This window comes from Genypterus blacodes, unplaced genomic scaffold (assembly GCF_046128005.1).
Source record: "Genypterus blacodes isolate CSIRO-AG114 ecotype Tasmania unplaced genomic scaffold, CSIRO-AGI_Gbla_v1 ptg000039l_1, whole genome shotgun sequence".
In the NCBI taxonomy this organism is placed as follows: domain Eukaryota; kingdom Metazoa; phylum Chordata; class Actinopteri; order Ophidiiformes; family Ophidiidae; genus Genypterus; species Genypterus blacodes.
Window position 1 is genome coordinate 4877501 of NW_027466852.1, and position 15000 is coordinate 4892500.

General features: G+C 44.4%; 1 protein-coding gene across 1 annotated transcript; it reads left to right on the forward strand.

The window, feature by feature from the left end:
• Window positions 1-7158: 7158 nt before the first annotated feature.
• Window positions 7159-12427, forward strand: LOC142996903 (homeobox protein unc-4 homolog). The gene is made up of 3 exons (XM_076148028.1): window positions 7159-8134; window positions 8742-8917; window positions 10932-12427. Exons 1-3 carry the CDS (start codon window positions 7870-7872, stop codon window positions 12105-12107), a joined length of 1617 nt encoding a protein of 538 aa, XP_076004143.1. The 5' UTR covers window positions 7159-7869; the 3' UTR covers window positions 12108-12427.
• The last annotated feature ends 2573 nt before the right edge of the window (window positions 12428-15000 follow it).

Consider the following 15000-nt stretch of genomic DNA (forward strand, 5'->3'; position numbering starts at 1 on the left):
AGAGAGACAGATAGGAGGGTGGGGGAGGGAAAGAGAGAGGGAGAGAGAGGGAGAGAGAGAGTTCAGACTTGCTGATAACAATGAAAGTGGTATTTTGGAGCCTTTCAAGCATTAATAATTTCTGGCATATTAAGCATGTTTTAGCAAAAGGTGATAAGTCACTTTTAATTGAAATGAAATTATTGCTCCAGTGGAAGTTTCGCTAATGTTCAGGCTCGCTCTCTGCTTAACAAAAATGCAAACAGACTTTGGCAGGGCGTTAGATTGTCTGCTGTGATTTAAATGGAATCCTGTTTCAAACGGGAGGTGAATGAAGGAAGAGAACATTAAATCAATCACAATTTGCAAAACCTCCCAATATTCTGTCAGTGGCACAATTATTCACATAATGAGATGGAGGAAAAGTTCCTAATTGCATAGAGAGAAGGAGCTAACACACACATACACACACACAGTGGGAAATCTCTCCTTCTCTAAATCATCAAAGCTTCCATTATGTGTCAGATTAAAGATTTGTGGAAAAACCCAAGCATCAATACATAAAATCCTGTCACTTTTAATTGGAGTCGTTGGCTGGTTTTCGGCTGCGCAAAGTACACAGGATCAAAACCACATCCCAACAATTAATTTAGATTAGACTGTTAATTATCACCCAATCGACTAAATAATGACTGACTTCATCTCAGATGGTTAAAAATTAACTTGCAGGCAGTAATTGAGTAATTAACTCTCCACTGCCTCACCTTAGTTTGCTAATTAAAAAAGAAAATATGACTTGATTCCTCCTCTCCAGAGGCACAGTGAGGTTCGCTGTGGCTTAAAAAGAGTCGTAGTTGATGTGGTTGGAGAATAGAGACATACTGCACATGTATTCTTCTCTTCTCCTCTCAGGTTAGTGTCATTCCCTTTGGCCTGTAAATACACTTTGTGAAGTTGACCAAAGTAAACAACAACAAAAAACACGATTAATAATTTTGTCGGCGGTATGCAAATGAGCGAGGCTCTGATTTGTTGTCTGGAGAGGCAACACACAGGCAAACTTTCTTCTCATTGTGACCTGAGCGAAGTTGTAACCTGATTCTAATGACAGTAAACAGAGTTAGCGGTAACACTTAGCCTTATTTATAGTAACCCTGTGGCCCTCAACACGCAATAAGAACGCCAACGAAGGCCCAACTAACTACATCAAGGCTTATGTGTTACTAGCTAGCTAGCTGGATAACTAACAGAACAACACAACACATAGCCAATTATTATTATCAACGTTAGCATATCCCCATGACTGTAAAATCGCACACAGTGGGAACTGAGCAAGACACTTGGACCGATTGTGGTTGGCAGGCGGATAAAGCTTCAGTGTTTTCATGGTCTAATCTTGGGAATGTGCAGATTTGTGTTGGCTCCTTCTTTATTTCTTCAAAGCTGCACATGTGTTTATGACAATGGCCGCTAACTGTGACGCAATATTTCACGCCAATCCAAAGCTGCTCTTTGGAAGTGACATTTTCTAATTAAAAAAAAAAGACGTTGTTACAGACAAGAATGAAAACTTGTGTGCGGAGGGGCGAGGTGTAAAATGGCTCCTGTAAGGCTTCCTGATGAAGAGGAGCTTCTGGAAGCATTTAGCCACGGCGTCTGGAAGTGTAACTGAATTGAGCGCTAATGGCTGAAAAATACAACCAAGAGCTCACAACGTCTGTGTTGTAGGTTGATCCTACCAGCAGCTTTTATTCTTTTCATTTTTATTTCAACCAAACGCCGCTTTTGATACCTAGACGTGTTGTGTAATCGCAGTACGAGTCCAAGCGTTGAGGAAGTGCATGTGGAGGTGGATTGATCGGACTGAGGCCTTTACGTGCCTGAATAAATTGATTTATTATCGCATCTCTGTCTGTTAATTGGAGTGAGCGTACTTCAACGTATGCCAGTTTAACTGCATTATGGCAGATACATGACAGGTTATTGCCTTAATTGCACTGTAGTTGAAGTTTTAACGCGCTTGTAAACGTAATGAATACCCTTAAGGAGACACTATCTGAAAGAGTGTGCCATTACATCCATTTATACTATCAACTTACTGTTAGGCTTGGTTGGACGCCGTTGTATGACCTCGTTGATATGAAGCACACGGCCTTCACACTCTACATTTACATCCGTACACTTTCCACGAAGCTCAAATTGAGGTTATAAATCGGATTGTTTTCAAACGTGAACACCAAAGTAATGGGAAAATGGCTCAATTTCTTCTTCTACCCTCTTTTAATTTTGGGCAAAGTTGTGCTTTTACTGCCATCATCTGGTGAGGGGTGGAACAGTAGGGGAAACCTCTGTCCTGATGCTTTCTGCCCCCCATCATCACTAAGGTGTAGTGACCTGCACCTGTTTGTGTTGTTGATGTATTGGGGGAACGGGGAGTAAAGCTGAGAACGGCACCGCGGAGAGCTGTGGTGCAAACAAAGTGACAGGGAGTAAACTGCATGAAATGTAAATATGATGGGTGGGAAATATTCAGTGTACATTCCATCCCACACAGAGTTCTTCATCACAGCATCCAGTGGTCTGAAAGCACACGGGCTCTCCTGTGGGGAGGAAGGAATCAACCAGTCTGTGCGGTGGAGAAAGAGACTTGTTCCTAATCCTTGTTACCTTTTCCCTAAATACTCTCCAGGCATCTTGCGGCATCTCCAGTTCTTGTCACATGGCTTTTTTTTAAATCAGATCTGGTGAGTGGTCCGAGTCTTATTTAATAAGGTGTTTCCCTGCAGCAGAAGGTGAGCCAAATCTCCTGAAAAGAAAGAGGTGTTGTTTGTTACCTGAGCAGAGTTGATCCGGCTCAGTGATCGATGCTCTGACGCCTGTGTATAGAGTCCATGTGTGAGACTCGTTTTGATCGCAGAGAGAGACTTTGAATGGGACATGGACACGTTTATGTTAATGTGGACTAACTGAGCATATGCGTGTCCTTTGGGGCCCATATTTGATCCATATATGAAATACATTTCTGGACTTCTAACAGTTTGTTTTGGAAATGTATCATTGTACTCTTTGCTTGACCATTCATAGTCTGGGGGCTGGAACTGCTACATTTTCATGTAAACAACTGTGATCAATGTGTGGGAGCTCTTGTTTCAGCTGACCTGGAAAGTTTAAACCGCCCATAGAGGTGTGAATGTGAGTGTGAAGGAGTGTGTCTATGCACCTGTGTGTTACTGTAACTTTGTATTAGCTGCTGTTTGTGACAAATGATCCATTTGAAAATAAATGACGGTACCTCTCTTGAGATCCACACTATCAATATCCTGGCTCCAATATCGTTTCTGTTATATTTCTGTTTCCTTCCATGTCAAACATTTAATCTCTTCTGCTCTTTGACAGTTTAGACTTCACTCAGTTTATGACAGTTTGAAATGATGGAACTGAATGAATGTCTGTTCATTAAAAAGAGATAGCGATGAGTCAATTAGCTCGCATGTTTATACTTTTCCTGATGAGGGTGTTTTGTTGGGCGCCTGCGCCTTAAAAGGAGAGTGAGGCAGAGGGGTGAACCCTGGCCTGTGTGTGAGTCGCACATGTTATTATCAAGTTAATTAAAGCCAGCATCTGACAGTGTCACTCGTGCTTGGCAAAAAAAAAAAGGAGCAGGAGGAAAAGAAAAACGAATTTGAATGCTGCGGTCTCTCAGGACTGCATGTCAAGAGCTGCTTTTCATTGAGCGCCGCGTGTGTTTGGCTCGCACAGCCACTGGGAAGGCGAGGGTGGGGGGATTTAAAAAAGCTTTCATGAACAAATGACAAGAAAGCGTTGGATTTTGATGTGGAGAAATGGCAGCAGGAAAATAAATACACTTCAGACAGCGTGGCAAAGAAATAAAAAGGGAATAGAGAAAGCAAAAGGGGGTGAAAGAGACAGAGTGACATCAAAAGCGCCTCTCAAGCTGTTCAAAGTTGCACTAAGATTGTGGAAAGGGGGGTTTATAACAGCCCGACGAGCGGGGAACATTAAAGAGTCCATTTAAAAACCAGACATTGAAATGCAGAGAGCCTGCTCGCGTGTGGACTCGGGGTCAAGTAACGGAGGGATTATATGGTTCTTCATAATAATATTAATTAAACAATTTACATGCTAATAAGGTAACAATTATCTGAGCTTCTGGTGAAAGATTCAGGTTATTACAACACACCAATCCCAGGGCTATGGGGTCACAGACAGAACAGCAGAGAGAAATCTCAACTCAAATTAACATTCTGTCAGCTCCAGAAATTGGATAAATAAAGTCGAATTAATTCACAGTAATGGAAGAGGGAGGGGGAGGCACTTATTCAACCAGCTCTGATTACCATTCAGTATTCACCAGCACGCGGGTGGCTTTCTGTCAAGAAATTTAACACAAAATGAAGCAGTCAGCGCCTCAGGCAAGATTTGGCCCCTGCGACACCGTTTACAATTTATATGTATAATCTTTCTCTCTCTCTCCTTCTCCTCCCCTCCCCCTCCCCCTCCCCCCTCCCCCCCTCACGTCCCCAAAGATGTCCACCTGGACACCCGTTTGCTTCTGGCCGATACCATGATTGAAAAATTCTGAATCTTTCATTTTCTGAAGCACTCTTCAAATGGAGCAGCAGTTCCCCCCTGTGTTAGACAGACTCTTGACTGGATAGGATAACTTCACATTTTAATTGCGGTTATCTTTTTTTTTTTCTTCTTCTTCCCCCTCCACCAGACACTTACGGTGTATTTCTCAAAATGTCCTATATACTTCCTTTACTCACAGTGCCCCTTTGTTTCACTGCAGGAACAAACTGCTGGTTGTAAATGTTCCACTAACTGTTTGGAAGAGAACAATAACCCACCGAATATCACTTATATTATATAGGGTTTATCCCAATTAATGTTGTTTGTCCCTTTCAGAAACTCTCTTAATAAGCAAAGGCAACACATGGAATACTTTATCCTACTTCTGATATTCTGTAATTCTGTACAGATCAAAATAATTGCACAAAGTTCCAATCAGTAGGCTTTTAACAGCACAGGCTGCACTGTAATCTGAAAGTCCTTTGTGCTGATTGGCTTAATATCATGAGTAAACAGAGAATTGCCATTTTCTAAAAGCTGCTATACGTCGTTTGATTTGAGTACTTTTCCATCCTGAAGGCCGAGAGAGTCTGAATGCAGAGTCTTAGGTCACTCCTCTCTTTCTTTGGCAGCTGTTGTGTTTTTGTAAGGGTCTTATAATGTTCCTCCTGGCTTTGGGTTGTGACTTCATGCCCTTTCTAAGAGGATACTCGGGGTCAGAGTGGGAGAGTTTCCTTATCCTGGCTACAATATACACCAGTTCAGGACTAAATGTCAAGGTCCAGTGTCATGTTTGTGCAGCGTGGTGCACTTACCAGTAAGCTGTGCTGGATGATTGCTTGTTGCCGGGTTTCTCAAACAGCACATGGCGGAGCAATAATGGTTGACTTAATATCACACGGGCCTACTAACTCAAGTTTGGTCGTGTTTTTCTCTAATTGTTATCACGGCCATTAGCTGGCCTCCGAGACGCAGACAGCACATAAGAATCTCTCTGAAAGAATATAGTCAAGTGCTTCGTTCATCTTAAAGGTGAGCTCAGTACATTAGATTTAAAAATGCTCCAGTAGAAGTAAACACCCACGCTGAAGCAACTGCACCAGTCCATCGTGCAGTCATGAATTACCTCTATAACACAATAAAGACCTATTAAATAGAATATAATCGTTTAGTGAGAAACCTGCAGTACTGCTGGGATGTACAGTATATAATTACATGATCAAAAACGCCAACTTAATGTGTTTATGCATCATTCTAAGCATATATAGGGACACTTCTCTTATACACTCTAAATGTTGTTAACCTTAAATGCTACAAAAAGGTGGAGCCAGCTGCTTGCACTATAATAACTTTGGAGCCAATATACAATAGCTATGCCCTGGATGTGTCCTATACACACTCTCATCAGCATCCAACACATCCACGTCCATATTTTGGTGTGATTTAGTCCGCAGCATTATCAACGCTGCTCTCTAAATGTGTCTCTTCTTGCAAGTAATCTGAAAAGTCAAACAGGATCCAGGCAGGCAGAGTGCAAAGCCTGCAGGGCGTAGAGCTTCAGCTGACAGATGGACCTCAAATTTAAATTCCCTTTTTGTCACCTTGTCATAATTATACCATCATGTGTTTTAGGGCATTGGGATGTTTATGTATGTGTGTGTGGACTCACTTGGGGTGTGTGGATAAAGGTGTCAACATATATGGGATTACACAATTTATGATGTAATGTACAAGCAAATATAGTGAAGCTGGGAAGATAGCACCTTGTAAAATATACACACTGTACTTAAAGTATAAAGTAACAGGCAGAAGCTTGTGTGAAAGAGCTCTTTTAATAGCCAGAAACACAGAAATTGACTTTCACATGTACATTGCTTTTCATTCTAACCATCCAGCTGTTTCTGGATTCATGACACCAAATAATTATTCCAGCAGATAGTGGCACACTTACGCATATAGGCACGGTGCTAAATCATTATTGTCACATTATAATAGCACCAAAATGACCTTTGTTCATTTAGTCAATATTAGAAAAATGCAATTGAATTAAATTGACAGCATTTCTTGTGACTCCCTGATTGTTTTCTTGGAATTGTTGTTGAGGGTTTACATTTGAGTGTTTACATTTGAATGTGAAAAGTTAATTGTGTGTTGTTTGTTTCTCCTTCTTTTTCAAAGGTTTTGTCACCTATAGGGAGGGAAATATGCTATAAATAATATAGTTGTCAGTTTATTAGAGCCGGATGGAGCCGATTGAATTCTTGGTAACGTCACGTTGTGCATCTCCAACTTACTCATATAATCACCAACAAACGTGAAATATGCCATGTAGAGTTTAGCTTTGGCTGTGTGTGTGTGTGTGTGTGTGTGTGTGTGTGTGTGTGTGTGTGTGTGTGTGTGTGTTAGTACCCGGACGATGGAGGGAGGCTTGTAGTTTAAAATGCGATGTGACAGCTCAGGAAAAGGGGGGGGGGGGGGATGATAAAGGCGCTGTTATTGGATCAATCCGGCCCTCAATGCCCCTGTTAAACATCACTTACACACAATGCACACACGCTTAGAGGGGGCGTGGGGGGTGGAGTGTGTGTGTGTTAGTGTGTGTGTGTGTGTGTGTGTGATAGTGTGATAGAGAGAAAGAGAAAAAGAGTCAGGGCGAGTTATTTCTGTGTGTTCAGAATACGTCGGTAACATTTTATTATAAGTTAATGGAGTATATGCGCCCATCATTCAGTGTGTCTGCGCGCCAGCTTAGCCTCATCCGCGTTGTTTTGACAAGGCTGAATTAAAGGAGCAAGCCAGGTATAATTAGCGATCGATCTGGAGAAAATACGCTCTCTCTCTCTCTCTCTCTCTCTCTCTCTCTCCCCCCCCCTCTCCCGCTCTCTCTCTCTCTCGCTCTCTCTCTCTCCCCCCCTCTCTCTCTCGCTCTCTCGTTACTCCATTAATCGCATCTGTGACGTCACGGGGCGATTAACGTCTCTTATTGGCCCCGCGAGCAGACGGGGGCGTCCTAATGAGCTGGCTCGGGGAGAGAACAAGCAGGCATTGACATCTCTGCTGGACCGTCACCGTCAAACACCTCGCAGTCAGTCCGCTCCACGCCTCCGTACAGCTTGCACCGTGGCCGCGGAGGACCGGAGTCAGCTTTCCCGTCTCTCCCCCTCCATCTTCACCTCCTCCTCCTCCTCCGCCCCGTCGCTTCTTCCTCTTCTCCCTCCTCACTTTTCTTGACTGCATGTTCAGCCACACTGCCGCCCTCTGCGTCTTCACTTCGGCCCCGCCGCAGCCCGGGCGAGCATGGACAGCCGGGTACTCGAGCATCCTCACGCCCAGTTCGGAGGGTCGTTGGGCGGGCTGGTCGGCTTCCCGTACCCGCTTGGCCCCCACCACCACCACCACCACCATCACCAGCACGTCTACGAGCTCGCCGGCGGGCACCAGCTGCAGTCCGCGGCCGCCGTGCCCTTCTCTATAGACGGATTACTCAGCGGCTCCTGCTCGGCCTCTGTGGTCAGCTCCAACCCGCTGCTCTCACCCGACAGTCAACAGTTCAAACTCTCAGGTAAGCGCGGCTCTGGGCTTTATACACACATTACACACATTACACACAGATGTAGGCTCTGTAACGGGTCGCTTTGGGACTCAGCAGCAGGTTTGGGAGTTATAATAGTGGGATTGACTCAGCTGACCTTCTTATCTTACGAGCTCAGGGCTGTTTAGAACTCATTATGCACTGAAAACAAGCTTGTTTCAAAGTTTTTGTAGTTTGGTGAATTTTGGAAAAACAAACTTTATGCACACATTTACTTTTGTTTTTGTCCGGGCGATTCTGGCTTTAATGGAGGTTAAACACGTACATGTAGGACTTGTTATAGCGCTTTAAAACTGACATTACTCTTTACAATACCGGCCATTAAATGTAAATTAATTAGATTAATTAGTTTTCCAGACTTCTCTAGCAGCACACATTTGTATCAAACTTTTAGCAGAGCTGATATCCTGCAAAGAAAATCCAGCCATTGTCCTGACCAGTGGCCTGTAGGCTTGTATGAATATCCCCATACACACTACAACATCTTCCTCTCTCTTTCTCTGTCACACACACACACACACACACACACACACACACACACACACACACACACACACACACACACACACCTCAGTAGAATGTGGAGACCCAGATAAGGACAGTCCTGGATGTAAACGAAGACGCACCAGGACCAACTTCACCGGTTGGCAGCTGGAGGAGCTGGAAAAAGCTTTCAACGAGAGCCACTATCCGGACGTGTTCATGCGGGAGGCTCTCGCCCTCAGGCTGGACCTCGTGGAGTCCAGGGTTCAGGTAAAGACCCCAAGAAATATCAAGTCAAATATGTTGTCAAGCATGTGTTAATTGAGTCATTTGTATAGAAATTGTCCTGCACGATTTTTCAATTAATCCAGTATTAATCTAATCTGGTGGAAATCCTCAGAATAATCTCTTATGAGAGATGCCAGAGGGGCATTTGATTTGTGATGGGCCATGTATGGCCTCATACTGAGATAGCTATTTGTCAATTATCAGACCATCAATAAAGGGTCTCTTTTGAATTATGCATGGAGGCAACCTATTGATTTATGGGTTAATAAAAACAGTGCTATTTACTGAGCAAACCAATGGAGGAAATTCTCCCTCTGCGCTCAGTCTTTGTGTTTAAATTACACGACATGTGTTAATTCACTATGTTATAGTTATATTTTTATTTTGAAAGCGATTTTGATTTAGCACTAATTTCTATTAAGTAAATTAAAATTTAAATGAAATTTTTATTATTATTATTATTATTATTATTATTATTATTATTATTATTATTGTTATTATTATTATACCTTAATAGAAGATCACAAATAATAATAAAAGCACGACCATATGTAATTATCTAGTTACCATTGGCAACAATACAACGACCTAAATTAACAATGGTTGTTGTGCTGCTATTGCTAATAATAATAATACAATTACGAAATATATAATAATGATGATAATAATAATAATACTAATAATAATAATAATAATAATAATAATAGTAATAATAATAATAATAATAATAATAATGCAATTCACTGTAACAAAGACTATGTAGATTTTGAACTTTTATTTTGAAGGAAGAAAATATAATAATTTAGTTAAAGCAGACACACCACACTTTTTTATTTCGACATTTATTTCGACGTGACCCACGCTTAATTATCATTAGTAGTAATAATAATAAAAAAAGAACCCATAATGAGATGAATGAAAGCTGCTCCGTGTGTGTGTGTAGAGTTGGCCTGCATGGCTGCACAGTAAAGGAGCTGAATGGAGCTCAGCTCGCCGCTCCTGGATCTTGTTTAGGGATTTCGCTCCTAAACCCTGCAGATTATTGTTCCCTCAAGCAGCTTAACGCTGCTTTATCATCGGGTTTGCGAGGAAAAGATATAACCAACATTAACAATTCATAAGAAGCGCCATTGTCGTCTGTCACATGATTTCGGCGCCCCGTCGTTATTATACTGGCGCCGCGGATCCTCCGTGTGCCTGCTAAACTCCGGCCGTTATCAGCGCCGAACATGCGGCCCTGAGCGCCCAGAGGCCGACCGGGGAGCGCGCTCAGGCGGGGGAGAGTCCTCTGCTGCCGCGGCCGGAGGGAGGAGAGCCGGGCCGGCCGCCGCTCAGACGAGCACCGTGTGAGCGGAGAGCGGGCTGTGATTTAGCTACGGTACAATTACACGTAATTGGTGGAGATGGCCATTACACACACTCACTGGTGATTAACAGCGGCGCATATGTGCATCTGTGGGTCCACCGTTGCGACTTATTAACCTAATGTACTGTAGATGTTTAAATGAGTGAGAGTAAACAAAAGCAGCGTGTGTGAGACGTTCACGTGTCTCTGGGCTTTGGCTGAAGGTCCCAGCAGGTGTATAGATTTGTCATCTTCCTGGTTTGAGAACAACTTTGCAACCGATTTGTTAGTTTGTCATGTGAGGGGTGAAAACAATGTGTTGGTCTTTTTGGGTGTTGTCATGACAACATCATATAAATGTATCATTTGAAAATGACAAACACCGAAAAATAGATGTTACACCTATGAACATGTCTTCTTCTTCTTCTTTTTCTTCTTCTTCTTCCTCTTCTTCTGGCTGCTATATTTATTTTTTTCCAGAGTTTGATGAAATATTTTAACTAATGTTTGAGCTGATGTGAAAATTGTGGCTTGAGTGGAGTGAATACTAGAGACAAGAGTTAATTAATGTAACAATTTTGTCACCTGAGTGTATTCCAGTGTATGTGTGTGTGTGTGCTTACTGGTGTGCTTGTGTACTTGTGTGCATAGGTTTGGTTCCAAAATCGACGTGCTAAGTGGAGAAAAAAAGAGAACACAAAGAAAGGGCCAGGGCGGCCTGCTCACAACTCCCACCCCACCACATGCAGCGGTGAACCCATGGACCCTGAGGAGATCGCACGCAGGGAGCACGAGCGGGCCGAGAAGAAGAAGCGGAAACAGGAACGGAAGCTCCTGAAGTCACAGAACAAACTTCTGGGCGGTGACAGCTTTCAGACACCCGGCGGTTCAGAGAGCGACAGCGGGGTGTCTCAGTTTGCTGACAACGATCAGCCTTCCAACATTAACGGGACTATTCATATTGAACTGCCAGCAACAAAGGGCGCAGGAGGACACCAAACCGAATCCAGCTGTGACCAAACACGACACGACTTCAGCCAGCTTCAGAACCACCAAAACCAAAGAACTACAGGAGAATCAGAGCAGATCTCGCCGGGCAGCACACACAGCTCCAGTCCCGGAGGTCCCAGGTCCTCGGCTCTGCAGAAGCGGAACCCTTTCAGCGTGGAGAGCCTTCTGGCTGATGCTACTCCCAGACGCAAATCTCACCTGGACTTCCCTTCGCTTCCAAATCAGAGGACACTAGTGGGCAAAGGTCACTTCTTGCTTTACCCTATTACCCATCAGCCCCTAGGGTTTCTGGTGCCCCAAACAGCCCTGAAGGCCGCACCATGTCAGGACATCAACATTAGCAACCCCAGCCTGGGACAAAGGTGTGCGCCAAGCGAGGGGAGTCCGGCTCCCTCTGACCTCTCCAGCTTTGCCGGTGTGACTCGGCCCATAAACTCAGATCACACGGAGACTAAGCATCATCACCACAATCACATTAGCAATAGAGCGGACGAAACGGACACAGAGGAGTGTGACAGCTATAGTAATGGAAGGTTCCCTGTTTCCCCACCACGAGACAATGTGGCCCAGGCAGCTCTGGTGAGGCTGAGCACAACACAGAGCAGCGACAGCGGCGAGGAGAGGAGTTGTAAAGCAGCAGCAGCGGCGGCGGAGGTGGAGGCGACGACCAATGGCTGCCAAGCTGCTGAGCTCTGTGCAAAAGAGAAGGATGGAAAAGATGAGCTTGTTTCTCCAGACCTCTCCGAGTGTCTCAAGACAAACACAGACTGTCAAGAAACACCCGGAACAGATGGAGAGGATGTCGATATGGACTAACACTTGCGGGGAGCAAACATAAACAAAGAAGGACCAGGACACAGCGCTCAGACTATTCAAACATTCCCAAAGCTCTGCCGAGACACTCTAGAACATATCAGGAATCAGGAGACTTAACTCTCATCTATTTTTTGATCATAATCAATCCAGATGGCCCAAACAGCTGCGGCCATCTTCACTCGGGGGCTGTAGGCCTCCGACCTTTAGCAGCAGGTTCTCTCTTCTTCTTGACCAACTTGTAACAAAAACAAAACTAGGCTACAATAAACATCTTACACACAACAAAAATCCTCAAATATTGTAAAGAAAAAAATCAAACCAACGAGAAAATGATATTTATATGTAAACATTTTGATAAATAAAGTTATTGTTTAAAGTAAACCCTGTGCTGCTGCTGCTGCTGCTCCTGCTGCTGCTGCTGCTGCTGGGTGGCAGAGCCTGATGATGGCGGCTGGAGCTGCTGGTGTTACAGCAGATAAATCCTCTTCCTTCCTCTGTGTAGCTCAGCTCAAGTCTGTCTGGCTGTTTGTATTTATTGCTTTAACAAATTTATTCATTTGAAAGGCCGAGCTGGAATGAGGTTAGTGGCCGCGGGCTATAGGACCCTGCGCCTCCTGCTGAGTTTTGATATGAAAGTAATTATTTTCCCACTGGCTGCTGCGGGTCTCCAGGCAGTTTTTTCTCCTTTCAGCCCAAAGGGTTATTAGACATTACCGATTTCCAGTGATATGGAATCACATAAACTTCCTACAATAATAGAATTAGCATGAAAGGCAGGGGTGTCAAATTGAAATGGGAAAATAATAGCCGCGCCAGCTGCACTCTGCGTGCGTGTGTATGTGTTTGTGTGCGAGCGGGCGACTGGGCGTATAATGTGTGTGTGCGCGTGTGTATGTGTGCGTGAGTGCGCATAGTGTATTGAGCGGGAGGAGGAGGATGAGATGGTGGTAGATTCGTGGGGCGGAATTTTCATGAGCTGCCGCGGTTGTCAGACGGCCCTTGTAGTCGCTATATTAAGATAGATGTTCGATGATATCCCTCATTGTTCTGTCGCTTATATTGATGTTGCTGCGTTATCGCCCTATTGATCATGTGTCGCACATAATAGGACAGGCGCGCGCCCGCCTGCCTGCGCCTTCCTACAAAAGCGCCTGGGCCCCTCGTCATTTGTTCTAATAGGGCTGTGAGTCCCCCGGGGGGGAGACAGATAAAGATAGAGGCGAGGGGGAGAGAGGGGAGAGAGAGAGGAGAGAGGGAGAGGGGAGAGAGATGGGGGGAGAGAGATAGAGAGGGGGAGAACATAAGTGAAGGGAGAAAGAGAGGGGAGAGAGGAGAGAGGGAAAGGGGGGAGAGGGAGAGAGAATATAGGTGAGGGATGTGAGAGAAGGAGGGGGGGAGAAAGTGAGGGATAGGGCAGAGAGAGAGAATTTAGGTGAGGGGGGAGAGAGGGGGGGGGGGGGGGGGGGGCGTGATGTTCCAAGCTCGCGTTAATATTTTTTTTGACCAATTGCAAGTCTAAGCTCACAAAAGCAAGAGGAAGGTAATAAGGGAAGGTGAGAGGAGGTGAAGGATGAGGGAATTAAGAGATGTTTAGGGACAAAAGCGAAGACAAATGCGCCTTAACTTTGTAATGTGCAGGTGTGTGGCTGCGCGCGCACATCCGTTTAGGAAAGTGTGTTTAGCTTATGAAGTGTAAACGCCACCAATTCCCTGGAAATGGAAATCCCAATTATTAAAACCATTAATTCTGGCGAGCCTGTGCGGCTGACAGCCCGGCTAAATAGCCCTGATCCCTCCCGGTCACCGCGCCGTTATTTGCAAATAAATTGAGGGGGATCCGAGGGACGGAGCTTTACTTTGCTGCGCCGACCCAAAATGAATCTCCGTGCCTGAGTCCCTTTAATAATATTTACATAATTTTCGCTCGGTGACTCTGCTATTTGCGCTGTAGGAAGCGGGGGGCTTATAGGAAAATAATTAGACAAGGGGACGAGGAGGGAGAGAGGGGGGGGGGGGGGGGGGGAGAAACAGCAGGGGAGAGGGTGGGTGGAGAGAGAGGGGGGAGAGGGGGGAGAGGGAGGGATGGAGGGAGAGAGAGAGAGAGACAGAGAGAGAGAGAGAGAGAGAGAGAGAGAGAGAGAGAGAGAGAGAGAGAGATTGATGGGTTAAAACTGAAGCTGAACACTAAATTCCCAGACAGCTAAAATCAATGAAAGTAATAACCCTATTATTTAATTCATAAGGACATTATTTTCCCATAAGGCCTCAGGAAACGTCCCCTTCGACCGAAACAATCACATTAAATCCTTCATTCCGCGTGCGCACTGTGAAATTTCTACTTTTTTATTCTCTTTTTTTTGTAAGGAGGGAGGGGGGCGATTATTATAATCGGTTAGTTTCAAGAGAGCGATTAATTAGAAAATATAGGTTTGATATATTTATTAATATATATATTTATTGAAAGGCTCTCCCTTAGCAAGGACCTTGTGTGTGTGTGTGTGTGTGTGTGTGTGTGTGTGTGTGTGTGCGTGTGTGTGTGTGTGTGTGTTTGTGTGTGTGTGTGTGTGTATGTGTGTATGTGTATGTGTTGCCTTGTTGACACTAAGACCCCCCCCTCCTCCCCATGTAAGACACAAATGCAGCTCTGAAACGTGAATGAAATGAAATGAATGAAGCAGGTCATCATGTTTGGTATTGATTACATCTGTTTGCTCTGTCCTGCAGCTTTCAGGTGTGTGTGTCTGAGTGTGTGTGTGTGTTCTGCTCTAACAGTTTGCACATTATTCTTATCTATGGATTTATGGTTCTAACGGTCTGTTGCGTCACAGCGTTTCGTCTTCATTTCTATTGTTTAACACAAGTCTGGATTTTTCTTTCCCGGATCTGTTGAAAG

What these genes read in the sequence shown, in the direction of transcription:
- LOC142996903 (XM_076148028.1), top strand. Translation starts at nt 7,870, where the DNA reads ATGGACAGCCGGGTACTCGAGCATCCTCACGCCCAGTTCGGAGGGTCG. An exon ending in TCAACAGTTCAAACTCTCAG is followed by an intron (nt 8,135 to 8,741) that starts GTAAGCGCGGCT and finishes ACACCTCAGTAG; the next exon opens with AATGTGGAGACCCAGATAAG. An exon ending in TCGTGGAGTCCAGGGTTCAG is followed by an intron (nt 8,918 to 10,931) that starts GTAAAGACCCCA and finishes TTGTGTGCATAG; the next exon opens with GTTTGGTTCCAAAATCGACG.